The sequence below is a fragment of the Podarcis filfolensis genome, assembly GCF_964270895.1.
Source record: "Podarcis filfolensis genome assembly, chromosome: 9".
Lineage (NCBI taxonomy): Eukaryota > Metazoa > Chordata > Lepidosauria > Squamata > Lacertidae > Podarcis > Podarcis filfolensis.
This window is the reverse complement of record NC_139610.1, coordinates 18,708,706-18,733,462: the sequence shown is the minus strand read 5'-3', so window position 1 is coordinate 18,733,462 and position 24,757 is coordinate 18,708,706. Positions and strand designations below refer to the sequence as shown.

The window sequence follows — 24,757 nt, the reverse complement described above, 5'->3', positions numbered from 1 at the left end:
TCTAAATGAGGAATGACTAGTGTGGGCTGTGGATCCTCCCTGGATTCAAATGTAAAATGTGGTGTCCAAGATAAGGCAGATAGAGGTGATTTTATCCTTCAAATGCTTAGCAGACCTATTTGTATGCCCCCATCTCCCCTCGTGGACAAAGCTCTAAAACTCCTGAAACATTTGGAAGTGGCCCACTGTGCAATGGATACACTATGTCCAACACAGTGTTGCTGCCACTGTGTCCCCACTGTGGAAGGATGTGTGGATCCAGAATAGGCCTCCACAGTCACTTACGGACTCACTGTTAAAACCGTATTTATGGAAGACAATCTTAGCTACGAGTGATCACCAAAGAAGAAAGAAGTTGCTGCCACTCACCAACACAGAATAAGCTCAATAATGAACTCTTACTTATGTATGACTGTACTTGTATCAAGGTTTCTGACACTTGTGCTTCCAGCATCCCTTCCTTCTTCATAGCTCCAAGCTCATTGGTAATCCAAGCAGCCAACTGAGCTTTGGACAGCAAAAGATGATTTGGAATGCTTCAACAGCCTGAGTCAGCTCTGTAGAATAGATTACAACTATTGATTAAGGAATGTCCAGCTACCAGGAACTAAGAGCTTCTGAACAAGAACATACATATTTAGACTGAGATCAGTGTATCAGTCATGCTCCATCACCAGCGCATGAGAAAAAAGAGTCAGCAAGAACAGAAACGGTTTAGAACCTGAATTATACTGCATATTTACAAAAGGTTTGTACACTCATGGTTAAACATTCAAGCTGAACAACCCTGCAAAGTTTACATAACTTTTAAAAACATGGGAATAGAACAAGCACCACATCCAGTGAGCACCCAAGCATTTCCTTCTTAAAAACAGAGTTGTGTTTTTTGAAAGGATACTTATTGAAATTCCAGAGGAGACTATTTATCCTCCCCTCCCCCGCTTCCTTGTCTGCAGTGTATGTATTACAAAATAATAATAAAAAAAAGTATATTGAAATAGCACTAATTTTTAAAGGTCTGAATGTCAATTTATCAGTTAATTCACCACTGAAGGTACTTACCGGTATGTACCAAATTCTGTAACTCATAAAAGACTTTAAGGGTTTAGCTAAACACTTGAATGCATAAAAGAGCATGTTTAGACATGTTGATAACTTGTGTCTGGAGAGTTGGGAGGCAACAGTTTCCTATTTGGGAAGCTAAACAAACTTTTGATATAGTCCTCTTACATGGCTGTATGACCTCAAGATATATGTAGGTGCAGTTTGTTTGAAAGTGCACTCATGTAAAAATGGTAGCATTGTGTCATCAGAGAAAGATTAAGAGAATTTGTAGCCTAGCTTTCATCCCGATAGCCAACTTTTTCATGCAGGATATATGTTGTGATATGGGAGTAATTTCAAACAACTGGTCCAGCTCACACACATGAATCCTGAGGTGGTCCAATAAGGTGTGATAGCTGTGTCAAATCAGCAGAGGTAGAACTGGGGCTTTTAAACTACTGTTAATTTCCTATTTTAAAAAATTACTCTGCAGCTATACTATTGTAGCCAAAATCTATGCTAATATGTGGCTGTTATTTTTGTTTATTTAAAAAGCTAGTTATACACACCCCATTGCTATCTGTCTGAAGGGAGGTTAAAATGATGAAACAATAAATTGTGGTCAATTATAGCCACATTATATTGACAATTTTGGAAATTATACGGGGGTTAGGAACATGACCAAAGTTAGAAAAATCAATTTCTTTCTATTCAAGTCAGATGGATAATGTGCACAGTCAACCAAATGATACAGCTAGTGTGCACATTGTCCTGTTCTTCTTGGCTATTTTGAAATATGGAAACATGATCCAAGAGAAGTAATTCAATTTAGCTGGATAAAGATGGACAGTTCTAACTTAACATGTCTGTCATTCACTAATTATTTGTATCATGTGCACAGTCTCCACACTATACTTTGCCAGGGGTGTATACAACTGAGGAACTCTTTCTCTATAACATTTCATCCATTTCCTTTCTTCTAGGACATATCACAGAAAAGTAGACTGTACGTATATAATTGAATAAAATTACCGCCAATGATCATTCACAGCATTTACAATCTTTTTCACATTTATTCACACTAGAGCTCAATGCAGTAGACTATATGTCATGTTAAAGAGTATGGAGAGAGATCCATATCTGCCTTGGACATCCAGTCCTAAACAAAGTAGGATTTCCCAAATACAAACCCATCAATTTATGCCCTGTATCAGCCTGATCTAGAACATTTGCAGAAGAGGAACATTCTTCTTGTAGACTCCAGCCAGCCAGAATAGGAACCTTACAGCACTGTTCAGGACTCTGGGGAGCGGGGTTTCAGAAGGGGAGAGAGAGGAAGAAAGGACATCCATTTCTCCCCAATGTGCTATTCTGGAGTAGGAAATAGCTCGTTTCTTTATTCTCCCTACTGGACCATTATTCTAATCTATAGTGTAGGAAGAGGTTTTTTTAACTCAGGGAAATCATTCCTCCCCCATTCCCCCTCCTGAAATACTTACTAGAACTTGTAAGGGGCTTCAGCAGACCAATTCTTCTTCCTTACTTCCCACTTCAACTGACACTCTTAGTCTTAACAGTTCAAGTCTCAACTGCTCTCATCCATAAACTTAAGCTGATTGGAGTCTATCTGCCTTACTTACTTTGTGAAACTTCCCTGTGGAAAATAATGGAGAAATCCAGAATTTTTGCATGACTGTGATTTGGCAGAGGGATGTCTACCTTACTCCAACAAAAGGTAGCAGCAAACACAGAATTCCATTATTTGGCATTTGGTGTGATACTGGTAATTCTATCTCCAAACAATGGTCTGAGTTACTCAAGAAAGTTTTATATCTCCAGGCTCAACTGTCAGCAGTGTATCATAAATTCAGGAAGTTCACAGTCCTTTTTGGCTTATTTCTTTTAATTTACTTGAATACTTGTGTGCCTAGGAGTTCCCTAATGATACAGAAATCACTACCTTGGTTTGGGATAATCCTGTTTTGCATCTGAATTGATAAGGCATTGAGGCTGCTATCCTGTATCGGTTTACCTATGGAAAAGGACCCATTACCTTCGAGGGTGCACACTTCTGAGTAGACAAGTACAGGAATGCATCATCAATCACACAATTTCACTACAGTCAAACCTCAGTTGTCGAACGTAATCCGTTCCAGAAGACCATTCAACTTCCGAAACATTCGACAACCAAAAACTGAAAGCGGAAACTCAAAACAGAAGCTGCGTGACATGTTCGGCTTCTGAACATCATTCAAAAACCGGAGCAGTTACTTCCGGGTTTTTGGCGTTGGGGGAAAACGTTTGAAAATGGGGCTGTTCCAGAAGTGAGGTTTGACTGTATTAGGAGAAAGCAGTACTGTTGAAAACAGAAGGCTGGATTATCTTCATATTAAGAGTTCCATCCTTTGTCAGTGCTCAAAAAGAACAAAACCCTGTACAGTATTGTCAAGAGGACTTGCTTCTAATGTGCTTGTAGGACTGATTGCAGCCTTAATTGGTGGGGCTTTCTCAGGGGTTAGTCTGTAAAAAGAGAAGTAAAAAACAAGGAAAAGCCCATTTCCTACACGCCTGCCCTGTGGAATGCCCTCCCATAAGATGTCAAGGAAATAAACAACTATCTGACTTTTAGAAGACATCTGAAGGCAGCCCTGTTTCGGGAAGCTTTTAATATTCGATGAATTATTGTATTTTAATATTTTGCTGGAAGCCACCCAGTGGCTGGGGAAACCCAGCCAGATAGGCAGGGTATAAATAATAAAATTATTATTATTATTATTATTATTATTATTATTATTATTACTACTACTACTACTACTACCACACCCTACGAGCTCTAAACCTTTAATTCCGCATTTTCTAGAGCAGCGTCGGGTTATGGGTGGTGCAAGCGATTCCCCTACCCAGGGTGCCAAGCCAAGAGGGTGCAAACAAACAAACATTTTTTAAAAACAAACACCCCAATATTTATATTGGTACCTACTCCAAGTTGGGGACGGCACCCCATTTTGTCCCCTGTGTGTGTGCCATATTACCAAAATCCGCCCCTGACTAGAGCTGGAATGGGCTGGCCTTGTGGTAAGAGGGAAGAAACTCGGCACATGCTCTGAGACAACCTTATCGCCAAAAATAGGACGAGGTGCCGAGAACGCCTAGGAGTTATTTCTAAGTAAATGTGGGAAGGCGCGGGAAGGCACCTTCATGACATTTAAAGTCCGAGGGCGCTTTCCCAGCCGGTAGGGGGAAGGCTACGGCTGCCATTAACGGCTCCTGAAGCGGCATCAGCAGCTGGCGGTGTGACTCGAGGACTTTGTACGAGTATGAAATCATCGCCCGCCACTATTGTCCAAGCGCCGCCCTGCGCGCCTCCCTCACGGCTCAGCCCCTCACGGCTCGGCCCGGTCTTCGCGCCTCAAGCCCAGCCAGGCCGCCCGCCGGCCCGAAGCTCGGGGCTGTGGAAGGGAAAGCTCCTCTCCCCCCCCCCCGCCAACACACGGAGAGAACGGAGAAGGAAGGGCGGACATGGCGACGGCCGCCGTCCTCAGGGAGGCCGCGGCCGGATATGCGTGTACGCCTCCCTCCGCTGTGGGCCGCCACCGGCGCAGCTGACTCGGCCCGGCCCAGCCCAGCCTGCCGAGCAGGAGCCGAGAGAGGCGAGGCTGCGCTTCCCCGCCCGGCCATGTAGAGGGGGCCCGCCTCGCTTAGGCTAGCTCAGGAGACAGCCGGCCGCCTCAGCGTGAGGGGAAAGAAGGAAGGGGGGGGGGAAGCTTCGCCTGACAGAGGGAGGGACGAGAAGGCGGCGGCGGCGGCAGTAGGAGCCGCGCTGCCTTGTGAGGCGAGAGGGTCGCGGGGGTTGGGTGGAGCCGCGGGGCGCCATGGAGGACATTAACTCCAACGTGAACGCCGACGCCGAAGTGCGGAAGCTGCAGGAGCTGGTGAAGAAGCTGGAGAAGCAGAACGAGCAGCTCCGCATTCGCAGCGCCGCCGGGGCTCCGGGAGGCAGCCCCAAACGGCTGCTGGGCAACAACCGCGGCGGCGGAGGGTCGGGAGCCTGCACGCCGCCTCTGGCCTCCGCGGCTACCGGCGCCCCGCAGTCGCCTTCGCCGCCCTCGCCCGCCGCCAACGCCAGGAGCAGCCCTCTGCTGCTGGGGCTCGAGAGCCGCTGCCTCGGCCCCAACAAGGCCGGGCCCAGGCGGCCTCCGCCGAGCGAGGAAGGAGCCGCAGGAAGCGGCTCGGAGGTGTCGGGGGGAGCCGGGGAGAACGCCAGCCTCCTGGACGAAGTGGAGCCGCTGAAGCCCGACGAGCTGGAGCGGCTGGCCGGCTGCGGGGAAGACGAGACCGGCTGGTGAGGAGGAGTGGGACGCGGGGCTGGGTTCAAATGCGGTGCCTCCTCCAGCTTGCACGCAGTTGGGCCGCGAAGGCTCCCTGTTTGGCGCTTGGGAGGGTTAGGATCGCACGCTGCCTCTCAGATCGGCGACCCCCAAGATCGAAGGCCTTGCCTTGCGGGGTCTCCCGGAGGAGAGCCAGGCTTCCCGGTGCTGGCGCAGCCCAAGGGGCCCGAGAGAAGCGGCTTCCCTACGGGGCTCTTGCCGTGGTTTCTTGCACCTGGGAGGCTCCGCACAAATCTGGGAGTTGCAGACCTTAACCTTCTCTTGGAGGAGAGCCTTGTTTTGGTTCCTTTCTAGGGAAGGGAAGGGAAATCTACCCAATACTCCCGAGGGGTGGAGAATCCCTTTGTCCTTTCTCCAGCAAGCGGCGGCTTCAGGGTACTTTTGTTATAGCAACCCAGAACCACAGCGGCAAGGGACACCCATTCAGATTTTTTTGTTGGGCGGTGCACTGGGGATCTTCAGATTTCTAAATGATGAGATCCCCACTTGAGCGTTTAGCTTCTGCTTCTGTAGTCACAATTCACAAATTCACAAGTCCATAAATTCTCACTCTTATTTCTACACGTTCCAGGGAAAGGTGGTTAAATCCTTTATTCATGGGCATGCTGGAATTACCCTACGTGTTCTAGGTAACTAGGGATGTGTTACGTATTCCAGGATCGTAGTAAGGTTTAGTGCTTTGGGCCCCTAAGCTATCTCACTTTAAAAGTTACAGGCATTTGTGCCCTTTCTGAATTGGCGTTCTCATTCTTCTTGAGCGAAGATGCTCGACATTTCATTTTAGTGAAAAGAATGCTTGAAGCGAACTCAGAATATGCCTGCAAAGGATACGGAAGATAGACCAAGAAGACAGATCAATATTCTTTAAGACTTTTTGAATCCTTTACACACACACACACACACGTACACATGTGTATATATTTTAGTGATTCCCAAAATGGTGGCTTAGAACTGATAGGTATATGAATGAAATCTCATGGGCAGGCTACCAAAGCAAACTTGTTGTTGTTGTTTAGTCGTTTAGTCGTGTCCGACTCTTTGTGACCCCATGGACCAGAGCACGCCAGGCACTTCTGTCTTCCACTGCCTCCCGCAGTTTGATCAAACTCATGCTGGTAGCTTCAAGAACACCATCCAACCATCTCATCCTCTGTCGTCCCCTTCTCCTTGTGCCCTCCATCTTTCCCAACATCAGGGTCTTTTCCAGGGAGTCTTCTCTTCTCATGAGGTGGCCAAAGTATTGGAGCCTCTGCTTCAGGATCTGTCCTTCCAGTGAGCACCCAGGGCTGATTTCCTTAAGAATGGATACGTTTGATCTTCTTGCAGTCCATGGGACTCTCAAGAGTCTCCTCCAGCACCATAATTCAAAAGCATCAATTCTTCAGCGATCAGCCTTCTTTATGGTCCAGCTCTCACTTCCATACATTACCAAAGCAAACTACCTGACTACAAACTACTATGTGACTATCAGAGATCTATGTGCACATAAAATCATGCCTTTTCCCTTTAAAGGAGATGTATGGGATAACTTCCTCCTTTCTTGCCCACTGCTTGTGTATATATCAAGCTAAGTTTGTACAGGTCCCCCTCATAATGTGTGGATATACATGCATTTTGCAGTTGTGTACAAAGTTCTTTTATAAGCACCGATCCTTATGTGTGATGCAGTGCAAGAGGGAGTTGCTTCTTCTTAAACAGAGAAGTATTTTTTAAAACAAAGCTTCAACTTCTGGGGCATCACTTCTATGAAAAGTTTTTTGGAGCTAGGCTGCATTATAAAGGAGAACCTTCAGGATTGTGTAGTATATTACAAAAACAGTTGGTTTATGTTACGTTTATAAATTACCTTGAAACACATGTAAAATGTGATTCATAAATTGTGTTGTTTTAATTACTTATCAATTTAGTCATAGCTAAGAGTGGCTTAAAATAGAAATCCAACTAGTTCATTGATTCTTGGGTTCTTTCCAAGCCCCTCCTATTGCAACCTGGCTCATGTAATACTAAGCTTAACCATGGCTTAGCATGAACAAGCAAATGTGTAGATTCCTGGAGACAAGGCCGTGGGCTCTTTGCTCCTCTGCTTGTCCTGCTACTGCCACACTGCTGCAAGCAAAGTTGTGGTTTGACTTATTATTTTGGTCCAAACCCAGACTTGTTTATCTTGATGCAGTCAAACTATGACATGCAGTGAAAGTTTGTTCTTTGCTTTTCCACTAGTATTTTATCTGAGTGAGACAAACCATGAGCCTAAGTTCAGACATAATACTTACTGCCAAACCATGGCTTAGCTCACAGCAGCAGCAAGACCTGTGAAGAAGTGAAGTGACCATGATCTTCTCTCTCAGAACGTACATGTTTGTGCTAAGTGATGGTTTGAATTAGCATGGCATGTGAATTGTTCTTGTGTGTCTTTATCCAGCCAGGAGACAGTGTAAATCTCCTTCTCCCCTTCCCTCAGCCACTGACGGACAATGAGGTTGCTTGTTTTTGAGGTACACTGAAATAACCAGACCTCCTTCTGCTCCTGCTGTATCTTCCTCTTGACCCACATGGCTGTTTCCCTGCCCCTTTTTCCCTTGAACTACCTTACCTGATCAAGAGGGAGACTAACCAGGTGTTATTTATGTCCATTTTATGATCTTCAATACACTTGAAGTTCTTATTCTCATTTTCTTGAAAATTTCTAGATAATGGTGAATATAGTGACAAAGTAGGAAGTACAGGCAATGTCCATTTTGCGCGTGTTCAAATAATGCGCAGGCGCATCGCCACAAACCCAGAAGTGGCAGGAAAAGTGGGTGGGGTGGGGCGGGGGTCTACATACTCCACAGTCACATGTGTTGACCCAGAATGCAACTCCAGTACAAATCGGAGATTGCCTGTAATTCAGATATCTCTCATCTCAGCAGTTTGGTACTGCTGCTGCCGGTGCTTCCATGATTGCTATGCAGAGTTGTAGGTGTCAATTACTCTGATAAGCGTGCCTGACAGTGGTGAGTTTCCGAACACAAAGATGAGTCCGTAGTCCAGTGGGAGAAAAGGTCCTTGATTCCTGACCTCTCCAGGTAGAGCTGGGAGTGTCCCCAGCCTGAAACCTTCATGAACTGCTGCCATTCAGTGTAGAGTACTGGGCTAGATTGACTGATGGTCTGATTTGGTATAAGGCAACCTTCTTTATTTTTCAACACCAGGAAGTCTTCCTCAGTCATAATAGGCAACAAGTATCCTTGGAAGTATATATTGTACCTGAAATTAGTTCCACCTTTCTTTCTGTGTTGCTTAGACCAAAGCACAATTTTGGTAAGCAGCATTTATCAGTTTTAATTAATTTAGTCATGTGGACTGCCTGAATGCAAATTGCATTTTTTTGGGTATCTTTACCTCATTTCAAACTAATTAAACCACATCACACGTGTGTGTGTGTGTGTGTGTGTGTGTGTGTGTATAAGTAGCTTTTCAGGCATACAACTCTGCTGTCCTCTTAAAATATTGCATTCATTTTAAATGGGTACAACCTTCTAATTAGACTGACATGCTTATAGTTGAGGTATCAGAGCAACTGTGCTGGCTCAGTTAACAGCAAAGATGAATCACTAGACTAATTTAGTGATTGTGAAGCAGTTTGTGGGTGAGCTTGTTCTAACTTTATTTTCTAACAAACTCACTATGTGTTTTGAATGCTCATTGTGAAATGAGCCACTCCAGTGCAAGGCAGATATTTCTCTGACATTTTGACATCTAAGATTGTCTTGTTCCAATGTGCCTTTGACAAGCTTAACTGAAAAGTGTTGGCTCCTCATTTTATGATGTGGCTCTGTTCCATCATTCCTTGTTTTATTTAGGTTATTTAACTTGTTTTATTCTTACATATTAAACTATGTTTGTTAACTGTTTTGGGGTCCCACATTGGCAGAAAAGGTAGCACTGTATATAAATGTAATAAATAAATAAGGCCTGGGAGAGTACAAATGTTTTCACCTGGCATTGAAAAGGTAACATAGGCCAAAGTTAAGTCTCTCTGGTAAGAGAATTCCAAAAGTGGGATGCTACAACCGAAAAAGCCCTAGCACTGATATTTCTCATACAGAACCGCAAATCCTTGTGGTTGCAGCTGGGGGTGCTTTCACATAGCAGTTTTCTATGGACTGTGTACTCATTGAACATGCATGTTTCTTGCAGTGCCACAGAATAGTGTCTTCATCAAAGTATCATCCCGTGCTTTCCAATTTAATTCGGATTTATTGTTTCAGGAGGTTTATTTCACTTATTGCCTTTTCCGGGTAAACAGTAAAGTCAGGTTAAATAGGAAAATATGGGATGGCATTTGGTTGAGGTCTATCATCTGTGACACTGCACAAAACCACATGCATTAGCAGCACCAAGTCCATAACCAATTGCCATGTGGGATTTTAACCTAGGTTGGTCTTAGATAAAATTTCTATCCCATGAATGCAATAGTGACTCAGTCTAACACTGTCATGCAGATTTCTCTCAAAGCATGACCTAAGCCTTGATATCATCACACTAGTAGAAACACCCAAGTAATTGTATTCAAAAGCAAATACTGTCCTTAACTTCTTTGTTTTGATTTTAGTCATCATAAAAAGCAAAACTGAAATATTGGCCTTGCTGTACCACAATGAGCTCGAGGTGATGTAAATGGTTCTCCGCCTCCCCATTTCATCCTCACATTAGCCTGTGTTTTCGTTGGTGTTGTCTTTTGGGAACTGTTCTGGAAACTTTCTGCTGAAGGAGCAGTAGAGAAATCCCTTAAATATGCCACATAAACATGGGCTCATCCAGGTTTACTTCCTAGTGACTTAAGTTCCGCATAAGCCAGAAATATTATCCATGTTTCAAAATGGCTGTAACATTCCAGATATTAATACAGCATAATGTTACTAAGGAATGCATGGAAACTTATTACATAAAGAGCAAATGACAGGCAATGTCAACACTGATCCTTCATTGGCAGTGAGGGGTAGTTTGGAAATTTAATTGGTCCATACCATTCGGTAACTTGCAAGTTTTATTTATTTTTACAAGCTGCTATTTAGTTGTATGGCCATGCTGATTCAAAAATACCTTGCAGCAGCACTAGTGTCTGTATCTTTAAAGACATTTTATAAAGTATGCATCTTTCTGCCATTAATGTAGTCCTCCTTCCCCTTTTGCCTGACATAAATGCTCTGGAAATGTTGTTTACCCTTTCTTTAACTCCAGGGTGTTTTCACTCATGATGCAACTAGAAGACATTTGCACCAGCTTGTCAGGTATCACCATCAAACTATATTATCATCATGGTAAAAGTATATTGAAAGAAATATTAGCTAGCCAAGAAACTGGAGCATTAAAACCCTGTTTAAAGTCTTGAATGTTAATTTTGGGAGGACCCAGGTAGAGATTGTAATATATGTACCTTTAAAAAGAAAAAAGCAGATGACATTTTTATCGACTAACTACAGTTTAGTGGAAGTGAGTGACTTCCCATTCTGTTGTGGTCTTTAAATAGCTATAGAAACCCTCAGAGGTTATTTGTAGCCGGAAAAAGTTGTGGACAAGGACAGCTTGCTCATCTATTTCCCCACTACAGTGGTGCCTCGCAAGACAAAAAGAATCCGTTCTGCGAGTCTCTTCGTCTAGCGGTTTTTTCGTCTTGCGAAGCAAGCCCATTGACGGATTAGCGCTATTAGCGGCTTTTAGCGCTTAGCGGATAAGCGGCTTAGCGGCTTAGAAAAGGGGGGGGAGGGGGAAAAACCCGCAGGAACTCGCAAGACATTTTCGTCTTGCAAAGCAAGCCCATAGGAAATTCGTTTTGCGAAGCACCTCCAAAACGGAAAACTCTTTCGTCTAGCGAGTTTTCCGTCTTGCGAGGCATTCGTCTTGCGGGGCACCACTGTAACTGCTTTTCCACAGAGGTTTGCTACTCCCAAGATGTTTCCCGGTTGTTGGTTTCAGCCCAATGTTTATTTTACAAACATGGGGCTGGAACTTAGGTAGTAAATTTCAGGATGAAAGTTACTGGCAAGTGAAAGGTTAAGCACTTATTTGTCTCCCACAGCTTCTTCAAGGACGAAATATCCATCAGGCTAATGTTACACACCTGTGACGTAACACTTAGACCTGGTTCATAGATCACATTAAACCATGGCTTACCATTACATCTGAACACAGCTCAGTGCTTTAACTATGGTTTGTTAGTGAAAATAAGCCAAGGTTTGTTGGCTTACTGACCTTAACTGTGGTTTGGTGTTGCATGTGAGCATGGGGACCATCTTAAGAGTGGTTAATTTCATTACCCTGCCCAAATTTCTCACCAAGCAACAGAGATGCTTGGTAAGAATGCTGGAAAACAAAGAAGTCCTCCTCTCTTCTTGCTGCTGCCTTTCCTAAATCTGATGTAGTGAGGCAGCAGCCAAAATAGATTTTTTGGGGTCAGGCATATTATTGCATGCCACCCAAATCTCTGAGCAGTGCGAGATTTCAAGGTTTCCAGGCACTTACCTAGGGTTCATGTTTCCTTTGGAATGAGGCACAGCGGAGACTGTGGAGTCTTTATGATAAATGGTTTACTTGCACATCTATACAATCTGACCCTATGATGGAAGGGTTCATAGTATTAACACCCTAAAAGGCTCTTGCTTATCTCATAGCCACAGCCTTAGATTTCAACAAAAATCAAGCATCTCCCAGCTGCCCAGCTTGTAGCCTCCCGGCTTCTAGCTCACATAACAACATTCAGCTCTGGCCTTTTTCTTTCTAACTACCAGCCAGTTGAGGGAGGGGTGGGCACATATTTTGTATCTGGCACAGAGCCTTTTCCTTTGTTACCTTAGTGGCCCATACTTGGAGGGCCATTACTTCAGCAGGAAGTTAGCATGGCTATTCCAGGAATTGAATCCATGCTGAATTAGAAGGTTGCTCAAGCATACAGCCTACCCCCCCTCCCCAAATTCATAACATTCTTAACATTTGAATTTTTTCATTTATGCTGCAAAGGATGTAATTAGATTAAACAAAGCCTCATTCTATGGTTTATCTTTCTGTGCCAGTATTTGGAGCCCACAGTATATTGAGAAGGTCTATTTAATGTTGGAATTTAGCTCCTAATATGAACCTGTCACTTTTATAATTGGTATTAATCACCAGTATATTCTTCGAAGTTAGCTCAGATATGTGTGTGTCTGACCCTCTGCCTAACTTGTTAAATGTTTGAGGGTTCATTGCTGGGAAGTTCCGGCTTTTACTTAATGAGATTTTATGTGGCTTTTTCTGTTTAAGCTGCTTTCATATAAATGTTCCAGATTAAAAGTTTGAAGCTGTAAGAGGCCCAAATATAGTTTCTGCGCTCCATTTTTAGCATGTTATGAATACTTGATGCATGCAGTGCTTAGTGTTGTAGCTATTGCTTGGTTTATTGGGGTTTTTTTGACTAGTTAAAATCATATATTTCACAGATGTAAATATTTGGGTTTACAACATGTTGGCCTGTTTCTAGACTTGCACATGTGGAAATCCTATCTGTGCAGTATAGCTTTTCTCACCACCTTCTCCCTCTTCCACCCCTTAAATCCCTCTCCTGAGCAGGGAGGTGGGGACATTTGGGAATTGCATGTGATGTGGCATAAGGGGAGCTCCATTAACACATTCCGCCTCCACTCATTTTAGCCATTTCCTCCCTTCCTGCTGTACCATCTCAAACCACCTCCCATGCCATTCCTGATAATTTCCTAACCCTCAGGAGAGACTGGGGGGGGGGGGCGTGATAGAGGCAGAAGCAGGAGGCAGGGAAGCCCTGTGATGTGAACAGATTCCTTCTTGTGTTTGGAATCCACATTTTCTTCATTCAGATTTGACCTCATTCATACACACACACACACACACACACACACACACGAACTTGAAGCTGAAGATCAAATCTGCTTGTTCTCATCCATACCAATGGGTGTTCCCTTCTGCCTTTATCCCTGCATTCCAGATTGTTGCTTCAAATACGTAAATCTGACAAAAAACGGCTGTGTGTTCATGAATTAGCAGAGCAGTTTACACACCTTTTTTTAAAAAAAAAATTGTGCCCACCTAGGAATTGCACAGTAGCACACACATGGGAATTTCCAATTCCATACAAATTTGATTATGTCATCAGTTTACCTTTTGTTCAGTTCTAAAACAGCAAGTATTTCCCTTTCCAAAACAGTAAAATGGTTGTGGGAGAAATCCATACAGTGAAATCAAGGGGAGAGGGAATGAAGCAGGGAGATCTGGAGAAATAATGATTTTCCTGTATTGCACAGATCTGATTGTTGTTGGTTTTAAAAAACCAAAATCACAACAAAGATGGTGCTCCCAGGAAATAGCCCGCCCCACTGGTGGGACAGAACTGACATTAAGGAGATAAGGTATATAAAAAAAGAAAAGGTAAAGGACCCCTGGATGGTTAAGTGCAGTAAAGGTGACTATGGAGTGCGGCACTTATCTTGCTTTTCAGGCCAAGGGAGCTGGTGTTTGTCCACAGACAGCTTTCCGGGTCATGTGGCCAGCAGGACTAAACCGCTACTGGCCCACAGAACACAGTGACAGAAGCCAGAGCACACGGAAACACCATTTACCTTCCTGCCACTACGGTACCTATTATCTACTTGCACTGGTCTGCTTTTGAACTGCTAGGTTGGCAGAAGCAACAGGAGCTCACCTTGTCACACGGATTCGAACCACCAACCTTCCAGTCAGCAAGCCTAAGAGACTCAGTGGTTTAGACCACAGTGCCACCTGCTTTTTTTTAAGGCAGCTAGAGGTGCCGAAATATACAGAAAGTACTCCTTAAATGCAGATTCTTCTGATCGATTTGAATCTTTTTAGAAGCAAAAGCCATAGGCTTTTCCTTGTTATGTATCTATTGAAAGTCACCTACAATCAGAAATGCATAAGTACTTCATTGGCCATCCATATCTGGACATTGTGTTGGAATGGGAATTTTCCTTATTTTATATTGTCATTTGAGGCCATGGTTTCAAGAGAGCAGGGATAACCTACCACAATCTGATACACATTTTCTTGCTTACATTCCTATTGTCATTCAGTAGTGTATCTGCTGTTGGTTATTCACCTGTTGACTTGTTTTGAGGAAAGCACAGTACTTGACCTGTGTTCCCTTCTTAAAGGAAGAAAAATCATGCAAGTTCCAAGATTTTAATTTACGTATTTTCATTTAATATTGTGGTGTTTCTGTCTTCATTAGGTTGTATGCTTCGCCAAAGAAGAAAGTGACTCCATTGCATAAATGTATTAGCCCACTGGTTTGGTGCAGACAGATATTGGATTATCCAACTCCAGATATTGAATGTGCTAAAAAATCATTGATCCATAGGCTTGAACAGACAATGTCAGGTGAGTTTGTGAATAAGCGTTATACTAATAAAATATACAAAATAATATCAGAACTTGATTTTTTAAAATAGTTATGTTCCTGTGAGAGTTAGTTTTAAATTCAGTTGACTTCAGGGGGAATATATACTTGAAGTACTTGTAGTAATGTAAAATTTCTGGAAATTTTTCCAGGTTAAAAAAACAAAAACAGTTATAGTTTATTTAGAAAAAAATTACAAATGGAGTCTTTTTTTAAAGTTTTTGTTACAAATGGAGCTGTAGCGTGCTGAAGCATAAGGAACCTAGCATCTCTGTGGTTTTGCCAGTTTATGAGGAGCAGGTAAAAAACAATAAAACCAAAACGACCAACATTATAGTTAAAAATATAATATTTGCTCTGAAAAATCTCTAAGCTGTCACTATTGGTTTGTTACTTCATATTTGCCAACATATTTACCATGGACTTCTAAAACCAAAGGTTTGCCCAGATTAAAAGGAGCTTCTATACTTTCATATGTCAGTTTATTTCTTTATCTGGTGTTTCCAAACATAGACCAGTTTATTTCACATGCTGCAGAAGATGAATCTGGAGTACGTAAAAAAGCAAGAGGGGTTGGGGCTGTGTTGTGCAAAACCCTTGCCACCACGTTGCAGGAGGGAGATGCTTGCCAGAATCCCAGATTGCATTCATTTGCCAAATATGTGAAGATGTTCTATACTCTGCAGCACGCATTTTTCGCTCTATAAGACGCACCTGAACATAAGACGCACCTAGTTTTTAGAGGGGGAATGCAAGGGGGAAAATATTCTTTAAAGGGAGCGCTGAGCAGAGCCTGTATGCATCCCAGGCTCTGCTCAGCGCTCCCTTTCACGAGCCGCTTGGAGCGTGTGTGTGGCGCTTGCAGGCTTTTCCCCGAGGAGGGAGAAGGGCAGCCCGTCATTCATGGGCTGCCCTTCTCCCTCCTTGGGGAAAAGCCCCCAAGAGCCACACACACGCTCCACTCAGCTCTTTAAAGGGAGCGCAGCTCTTGGGGGCTTTTGCAGGAGGTGGGGGAAGGGACAGAGCCGCACGCTCTGTTCCTTCCCCCATCTCCCGTAAGAGCCGCGTGCTAAACCAGAACCCAGGACAGCAAGTGGGATCGCTGCGCAGTAATCCCTCTTGCTGTCCTGGCTTATGGGATAGCCGTGCGCAGCCTCTCCCGGGCAGCAGGATGAAGGCTCCCCCAAGAGTCACGCTCCCTTTAAAGGGTGCGCGGAACGTGTGCGCAGCTCTTGGGGGCTTTTCCCCGAGGAGGGAGAAGGGCTGCCCTTCTCCCTCCTTGGGGAAAAGCTCCCAAGAGCTGCACACACGCTCCACGCGGCTCTTTAATGGGAGCGCTGAGCAGTGCCTCCCGTCTGCATTCTCTCCATAAGACGCACACACATTTCCCCTTACTTTTTAGGACGGGAAAAGTGCGTCTTATAGAGCGAAATTATGGTACATTTCTAATATCAAGCTTCTTGATTTTCATTATGAAAATGGTTGAAACCTCATTGGCCCAGGACCCTTAATTCTTTCCCCTCCCTTACTGTCACAACTGTTCAAACTGAAGTAGCTCAGTACTTGTTACTTTTTATTTATTCCTTTTTCCTTTGATCTTCCTCCACTGAGCTCAAAATGGTTTGTGGTTCTCTTAATACTACATGAGATTAAGGCTTACAGCCTTATGACATTTAAAGTAAACAATTAGCACTGGAACACTGTTTTCCGCCCTCTCTTTTATACAGCTCTCAAGAGACACAGCCTTTATAGTAATCCGTTCAGCACTGTCAATTATGCAAACTCCTATAGTCCAAATGCTGGCAGTCCCTACAGCAGTAGCTTCAACTCTCCTTCCTCCACACCAGTGAAACCTCCTTTAGTAAAACAGCTCATACTTCCTGGCAACTCAGGTAAGGGTCTCAAAAATAATGATCAGATTGTAAAACAACTGTGTAATTCCTGTTTTGCTTTATTCTTGCAATAGTCCTGTGAAATATATAAGGCTACCTTAGACCACAACAAGTGGTCCCTTCCATATGGCCAGAAAGACAGCTTGGGCAACATTTATTTAAAGTTTCCTTTAAAGTCATATTTTTGTGTTCCGTGCCATTGCTATTTCTGAACAGCTATGGTCAGTTTCAAAACATGCCACCTTCAACCCATGAGCTATGAAGATCACTTGTTTAAACTAAACTGTAGTTGGTGATAAACCATGGTCCTGAGTTTGGATGCACTAATAAGGCAACTTTACAGAAAAGTGAAAGTAATTTTTGTATAAGCTGCTGTCTGGCCACATGAGAGGAGAGGGAAGGAGGGAATGCTTGAATTCAATGTTCTCTCTGGCTTGTTCCACTTCATGCAAATTGTGTGCGAGATATGTGGATGTGAGTACTATGATTCTAAGGTGAGCCATGAACTTCCTACAAACCTGAGCATGTCCACACCCAACATTCCAGAGACAGTACAAATGTGTTCTAGATGGGTCACACTATTTCTTTTATTTGGGCAAGGGGTGGGGTATTTGATTCTTACAAATTCATTCTTCTTTAAACCCCTGGAAGCATAATTTTGAATGATCATTTTTGTGACTGGATGCCCAGATCCAAGTTAGGGGCAAGTACTCTTTGGTAAAAGAACTTTGGCAGAGATTTAAAATCACAAAATATGCAGCATAGTAAAGCTGTATATCATTCTCTTAAAAGTTCCTTCCAAAGTTGCCGCTTCTTTAGCACAGGAAAAGACCACACGTTTGGTAAGTTTAAAACTGCTTAATTACAATCTCTCCAGAGGTCAGATTATGTGCTTTTCCATACAGCTTTCAGAAACACAGGCAGCAAAACTTGGCTTCGTTAAAGTGGTGAAAGTTTCTAAGTTATTGGTTCAGGAATACAAGAAAGGCTTGTTAGAGCCATGTGGTCTTGAGTTTGGAGCAACCAGCTCACACCTCTTTAAAGGCTGTACTTCTCAGGTAGACTGAAGGTGAACAATAGGTTTGGTTACCTTCCCCCCAACCTAGTTAAGGCTGGCAGGACAGCTTACTTTGTGGTTATCCCATGGTTTACTTAATATCAAGGAATGGAGTGTAAATTAATGGAACCTGAATACACTTTCAGAATGGTGAATTGAGTTGAATTGAAGCCTGAATTGATTACATAAATTAATGACACTGTAAAAACATTTCAGTGTTTCATCCAACTTAATTCTGTTTCTTCAGTGACAGCTCAGTGAAGTCTTCTTCATCTGCACTAAGCAAGGTTAATGCCATTTGACTCATTGTAAATTGATCTGCACCTAAACAAAGGAAAAGCGAATTTGTGGGTCAGCTAGCTTAAGTTGCTTTTTCTAGCACAATCCCCACCACCAATTAAATTACTGAGACAAGTAATATAGTACAAAACAGTTTTAGATTTTTTTCTATTTTTTCCTTTTCTTATAGGTCATTACAAAAATTCAGCAGATAGAAATCCTCCGTTGAGCCCACAATCCTCTATAGATAGTGAATTAAGTGCTTCAGAAATGGATGAAGATTCAATTGGTTCAAATTACAAACTAAATGACTTAACAGATGTGCAAATTTTAGCACGGATGCAAGAGGAAAGTAAGTATATTTGTGGGTCATTTCAGTCACCAATCTTGACTTAGATTTTTGGAGAACTAATTCTTGCTCTTCATTTCATATGAAATGTATATGTATCATAATCCATAAAGTTATTATCTGAGCTGTCCTAATGTCTACCTATTTCAGAGACTGAGCAGAGGAAAGTGAGGGATCTTGGAAACAAATAGGCCAAGAAAATATTTTTTGGGGTGTGTGGAAACAACATCATCCAGTGTGAATGGCCACTTAGACCAAGAGCTCCAACCCTGACTGCCACATACATAGGTTTCAATCCCAAAAATCTGGATCCCTGCTTTCTTTGATTTATCACTGTCAGACCTGTGATGGGCTTTCCACTGATGCAAGAATGGTTCCTAACTGCATTTTTTAAAGCAAGGAATCTCTGAAGGTGGGGCAGATCCTTTGAAAGAGACATCTATCATGGCAGGAAAGGTAGAATACCCAAAGGGGCAGGTGGAGTTGAATCTGCCAGTGTATAACCGGGAGCCTTAAAGTGCACTCCTGATTGTGCATTTGTATTGACAGCAAATCTCCTTTGCTAATAAGCTGATAGGTGCTGATTTCAAACACACTGAGATTTGCTGTATTCCCTGAGAACTCTGTAGCACACCTGATCCCAGCAGAAAGCAGAGCTTGAAGTCAGCACTTTTCCACAGATATGCACGGACTTCAAGTTCCACTTTTTTGCTGAGATCAGCTGGCTTTGGAGTCCACAGCCAGCCAATCACAGCAGAAAAGCAGAGCTTGAAGTAAGAGCTAATTGTCGGAAACATCTTGGTTTTAATTTTTCTTTCTGGCACAGCTTGTCATGCTACAAAGGAAAGATGGGTCACTCGATGGTATAGTAACAGTGTTAAAATGGCCTACCAAGGGTGGAAGAATGCAGGATTGGCCCACTGGCCAGATCCAATTTCCTACTCCTCCCTTCAGCAGTCTGAATTATTCTTGACTGATCCACCTGTCTTCCAGCCACTGACATGCATGCCCTGGTCACATCCAAATTGGACTATTGTAACACATATTACATAGGGCTTCTTGTGCAAATATTTAGGAAATATTAGGTCATGCAAAATATGGTGGCCAGATTAATTTCTGAATCTGATTTATCTTATCATATCACTCCAATTTTGTTTCAACTGCACTGGTTTCCAGTTCATTTTTGGACAAAATCCAGTTTCAGTTGTCCCTCTCTTTTAAATCATGTGAGCTAAGAAGGCCTTTTTATTTTACTGAGTTTTTAATTTGGGTTAAACTACTTACTCCTGGTTTTATCCTGAATTGTTTTACATTACTCTTAGTGTCAGTAATGAAAACTGATGTTAGTTATTTGAAAAGTTTTGTTTTGTTGTTTGACCTGTCCTTGTGGTATTTTTAATTTTTTTTTGTAAGCAGCTTTTGGTTTCTTTTATGGAGAAAAGCAGGAAATAAAATTTTAAAATAAATAATTTCCAAGTTAGATGCCCACCTTCCTTTGAGGAAGAGAAGCTCTTTGTTTATACAGTGGTACTTCGGGTTAAGAACTTAATTCGTTCCGGAGGTCTGTTCTTAACCTGAAACTATTCCTAACCTGAAGCACCACTTTAGCTAATGGGGCCTCCCGCTGCTGCCGCGCCACCGGAGCACGATTTCTGTTCTCATCCTGAAGCAAAGTTCTTAACCTGAAGCACTATTTCTGGGTTAGCGGAGTGTGTAACCTGAAGTGTATGTAACCTGAAGCGTATGTAACCCGAGGTACCACTGTACTAACTTAGAGTGACTTTAGAATCAAATGGGATCGGACAAGCAAATAGAACTTGAGTTCAGACAATGTCCTTACTGTTGTTAGGTCTCCGGCAAGAATATGCAGCTACTGCTTCTCGGCGTAGTTCCGGCTCGTCGTGCAGTTCTATGAGGCGAGGTACATTTAGCGACCAGGAACTTGATGCGCAGAGCTTAGAAGATGAAGAAGACAGCTGCCATCATGCGGTGCACCCAGCTGTTAACCGGTTCTCTCCATCACCACGCAATTCACCGCGGCCTTCACCAAAGCAGTCTCCACGGAATTCTCCTCGCTCTCGATCACCTGCCAGAGGGATGGAGTACAGCAGAGTGTCACCTCAGCCTATGATTACTCGTTTGCAGCAGCCTCGTCTTTCACTTCAAGGCCATCCCACAGATTTACAGACTAGCAATGTCAAAAACGAAGGTAAAGGGCTTGGTCTCAAATTTTGTGTGTTGAGCGCCCTAGGAAGTTGCGCGGTAGGTAGTATTTAAAACCAACTAAATGGTGTGGCGTTTCTGCTGAATCTGCTGAGAATCATGCAAGAACATGTAGAATAAGCATCTTGACCATTCTTTTCATTAGGGCGACTAGAAATCAATAAGCTTAGAAAGTAATTGAGCTAATTGAGTTTCGGGTAGATATAGATTATTGTCATTCTGTGGCTGCTTAGTTTTCAAATTTCTCTAGTGCTGAGCAGTTTATCAGAAAGGCAGAATATCTAGAAGAAGAGTGACACAAAACCAATGCAAATATAAAATATTTACTACACATAAAACAGCAAAATAAGCATGGTTTATGTGATAAAAGACAAAACCAAGCAACAGAATGACAGATAAATAGAAAGTTTGGGTTGGAATGCTTTAGCAAAAAAACACACACACAAATGCTTCCCTAAAATGCTGTTTTCAAACTAGATGACAAAATGAGACCTAGCTGGGCTTACCTGTGGAAGGAATACTACAGGATTGATGTCAGATCTGAAAAGGGCCTGCCCCTTGCATTCAGTCATTAGCCTGGTCCACACTCGACATGAAACTACCTTTTAAAATAAACCTTGGTTTAATGCACCAGAAGTACTTGCTTCTCTCCTGCTTTTGACAGTGCCATGCATGGAAGGAAACAAGCTTGAAACAAGACATTTTGGCTTGTTGTGACATGCAAAGCTGGACTCGTATTTTTTCTTCTGTAAACAAAACCACAAAAGGAAGCTAAGGTTTGTTCTTGGCTTACTGTTTATGGTTTATGTGGACAAAACAAATCACAAGCCCAGGTTCATGTCAAGACAATCCAAATCCGGGCTTGTTTTCTCCCCTTCCGCTGCACAGTGAGGAGTAGGAGAGGAGCAAGGTGCTTAAGTACATTAAAGGTAAAGGGACCCCTGACCATTAGATCCAGTTGTGGCCGACTCTGGGGTTGCGGCGCTCATCTCGCTTTATTGGCCAAGAGAGCCGGCGTACAGCTTCCGGGTCATGTGGCCAGCATGACTAAGCCGCTTCTGGCGAACCAGAGCAGCGCACGGAAACACCGTTTACCTTCCCGCTGGAGCGGTACCTATTTATCTACTTGCACTTTGACGTGCTTTCGAACTGCTAGGTTGGCAGGAGCAGGGACCGAGCAACGGGAGCTCACACCGTCGTGGGGATTCGAACCGCCGACCTTCTGATCGGCAAGTCCTAGGCTCTGGTTTAACCCACAGCGCCACCCACGTCCCTTTTAAGTACATTAAACCGTAGTTAATACTAAACTACAGTTTAGTATTAGAACATACGAAAGAAAAGTATACATTTTCAAGCAGGTATGGTGAACCATTGTCTGCCTAGAGGCTGTAATCTCTTCTAGGCCACATGACTGTGGGTGGGGATAGAAGCCAAAGTGGGTAGAGTAATAAATACTATTTTTACCTTTATACAATAGGCTTGTTTACACATACTTCCCTCTCTGGACTCCATCCAGATAAGCAGAATTCATTATTAGAGTTCAAGGATAGCTTCTAGCAAGGCACAAACATTCAAGGAGGATGCAAAACAGGGCCAGTGAAGGGTTTGGCTCTCCTGAGAGTGTCCTGGCCCTGAGGTTCCCCATCCGTGAATTAAAGCAACAAGTTCAACGTACACTTGGCTTTTGGCTGATCTAACGTGTGGGAAACATTGCATGAGGATTTAAATAAGGCAGCTTAATTTGATTCTTAAAAATCTGTTTCTAACATCTGGGAATGTAGAAGTTAAACTTGTGGGAGGAACATGAGCATTCTAGTATGGTCGGTTTTACAAAATACAATAATAAGATTCTTTTAAAAAAAACACATTCCTGACATTTTTCTAGTAACAAAGTTTCTCAAGTCATTTTCTCCAAAGGACACAATAGAATAAATATTGGTTAGATAGAGCTGTCTGTGTATGTTCCCCAAACCATAAGTTCATTACAGAAGAAAAAGGTCACCAAGATGTTTGTTGTGTCAGCATTTCCATTTTAAAGGATGTTACCATTTTGAATGGAGTTTGACGAGGTATGTAGAACGGCACTTGCTTGATGATCACTCAGCTTGGCTTCTCACTTATTATGGAGAGCTCTACCCTGAGCCTGTGCTAGGAGATCCCACAAACAATATTTGGCAGTGTTATTTTTCTGTTGTTGTTGGATGTTCCTGTTCCTCAGCTTTTCAATTGCTTTCGATATCTCGAGGCATGCCTTCAGATATCGTGCATTGCAAACTCTGCTTTGTGGAAGGGGAGGGGTAAGACCAGTTCACTATATAGCAAGTTTGCCTGTAAATGGATCCATTAACTCAGCTCTTTAAAGCTTCCATGTTCCTGTTCACTCCCTTCAGTTCCTTGTTTTTAAAGCTTTGAGTTCTGTACATCCTCTGCATCACAATTCTTGCTAATGCTGCCGTAGCTGAATTGCATGTTCTTTAGGACCTATGTTCAGGGCACAGCTTTAGAAATTGAGGCCTGGTGAAGAAATGTGGGGTATTTTGTCTTGTCCTCCCAGTCCCTTTACCCATGCCCATTAGTTATCGGTCATTTGTTTTTTCTTTAAATAATCAAAATAATCCTGTGGCTATGTACAGATGGTACCTTTCCCCCAAAGCTTGAAGGTTATAAAATATAGAAACGTTATTGCTCACAATACACACGTTCTCTCCCTGTGGTATCTGTCTAAACAGGTTTTGCCACTATCTCCTGCACATGCTCTAAGCCCAGAATGGGACAGCTTTATAAAATGTAACAGAAGTCCTCTTGCAGAAGTCCAGTAGAAAAGAATTTACAATTCTCAGAGGGGAGGGATGTGCTTTGACACGGGCACCTTGCTAACCTTTTCCTTGCACATGCTTTTAAAAATCGAACCTGGAAAAGCTATCCATTTAGGAGAAAATACTGGTTAAAGTCTCCAGCTTCTGGAGAAGGTTTCTTTTCCACTTTCTGCACTGAGATTCTGCTTCATCCTTTTGCAATCCGCTCTTTGCAATCATTATCAAATGTGCTGCCTGCTATTGACTGTTCAGGGTGGGTAGAATAGGGAGCCAGAAAGAAAACTGAGATGGACTCTAGAAAGGTGAGTAGCAGCACTGGTGCTGAGGCCCAAGATCAGGTTGTGATGTGTTGAACGGGGAGGGGAGGCAGATAATTGTATTCCTGTTCTGCAGAGTTCATCAAAGCATGTGGTCAGTGCCATGTTTGCTTGTTGCACCTTGTGACTCTTGACACTCCTGATATAGCAAAAGTAATAGTGTGGCTGGAAAAACAAAGCTTTCCCTCATTTCTTTTCACGTTCTCCTAGCATATCCCATGCTTTCTTGCATGCGCATATACCCATGCACCATGCTGCTGGTTGAAAGAATCAGACAATTCTGAAATCTGGTTCAGACAATCGTCTGTTGCCTTCTCCCAAGTCTGACTAGACAGTGCGTTTCCTCGGTACAAATGAAAATGCATGTTGCTGCTACATTTTTTACTTTGGTTCAAGAAATGCCTAATGTCCTCAATGCTGAGTTAAGGGCCCTCGTCTGCTTTCTACAGTAGTGGACTTGGGAGCTAGGGAAAAGCTGACTGCTGCTACAGTTGTCTGTCCATAGAGATGTCAGAGTGTCCATGGTGATGCTGCCCCACATTTCTCTGATAGTGCGCTGCTGCTGTAAAAGGCCATAGCTTGTGTGGCAAGGGATCCTGTCCAGTTCTTTCCTACACTGTAACAGTACAACTGCATGTGGTGGGAGTCCATCTGCAGGGGTGGAATTTATTTTTATATATGTTAGGCAAATAAATGCAGCTTCTGAAATCTATTTCTGGTATAATTTTTGGACAGGATGAACCAAGCTTCTTTGAACAGTCCTGCTAAACTTTTCTTTCCCGCTTACTTGCATTATTTTTCTTGCTTTTGAACTTTTCCATTTGTTTCTCCTATATTGCCCTCAAAAGCAGGGACACACCAACAACCAACAAGAAATTTTGCTATCTGTCTTAAAGAGATCCCACAAAGTAGATGGGAAATGGGTGTGCCACACATGAAAACTTGTGGAATCAAATGTATTTGAATGATGTAAATCGTAAGGA

General features: G+C 43.0%; 2 protein-coding genes across 5 annotated transcripts in view; one reads left to right on the top strand and one right to left on the bottom strand.

Annotated features, from left to right (window-relative positions):
- The window catches only part of TEC (tec protein tyrosine kinase), an 80,309-nt gene extending 75,987 nt beyond the window's left edge, over positions 1–4,322 (bottom strand). The window contains exons 1-2 of the mRNA XM_083630411.1: positions 4,025–4,322; positions 2,544–2,698 (exon numbers count right to left, since the gene is read on the bottom strand). The gene's annotated coding sequence lies outside the window, so the exon portion shown is untranslated. The remainder of the gene's footprint in view (positions 1–2,543; positions 2,699–4,024) is intronic.
- Positions 4,323–4,351: 29 nt separating this feature from the next.
- The window catches only part of SLAIN2 (SLAIN motif family member 2), a 33,416-nt gene continuing 13,010 nt past the window's right edge, over positions 4,352–24,757 (top strand). Inside the window, exons 1-5 of one of the 4 annotated variants that reach the window (XM_083630433.1) lie at positions 4,352–5,386; positions 14,674–14,822; positions 16,569–16,733; positions 18,260–18,421; positions 20,268–20,627. In XM_083630433.1, coding sequence (XP_083486559.1) covers positions 4,917–5,386; positions 14,674–14,822; positions 16,569–16,733; positions 18,260–18,421; positions 20,268–20,627 — 1,306 coding nt within the window. In that variant the 5' untranslated portion in view covers positions 4,352–4,916. The remainder of the gene's footprint in view (positions 5,387–14,673; positions 14,823–16,568; positions 16,734–18,259; positions 18,422–20,267; positions 20,628–24,757) is intronic. The other 3 variants (XM_083630435.1, XM_083630434.1, XM_083630432.1) reach the window with 3 other exon arrangements.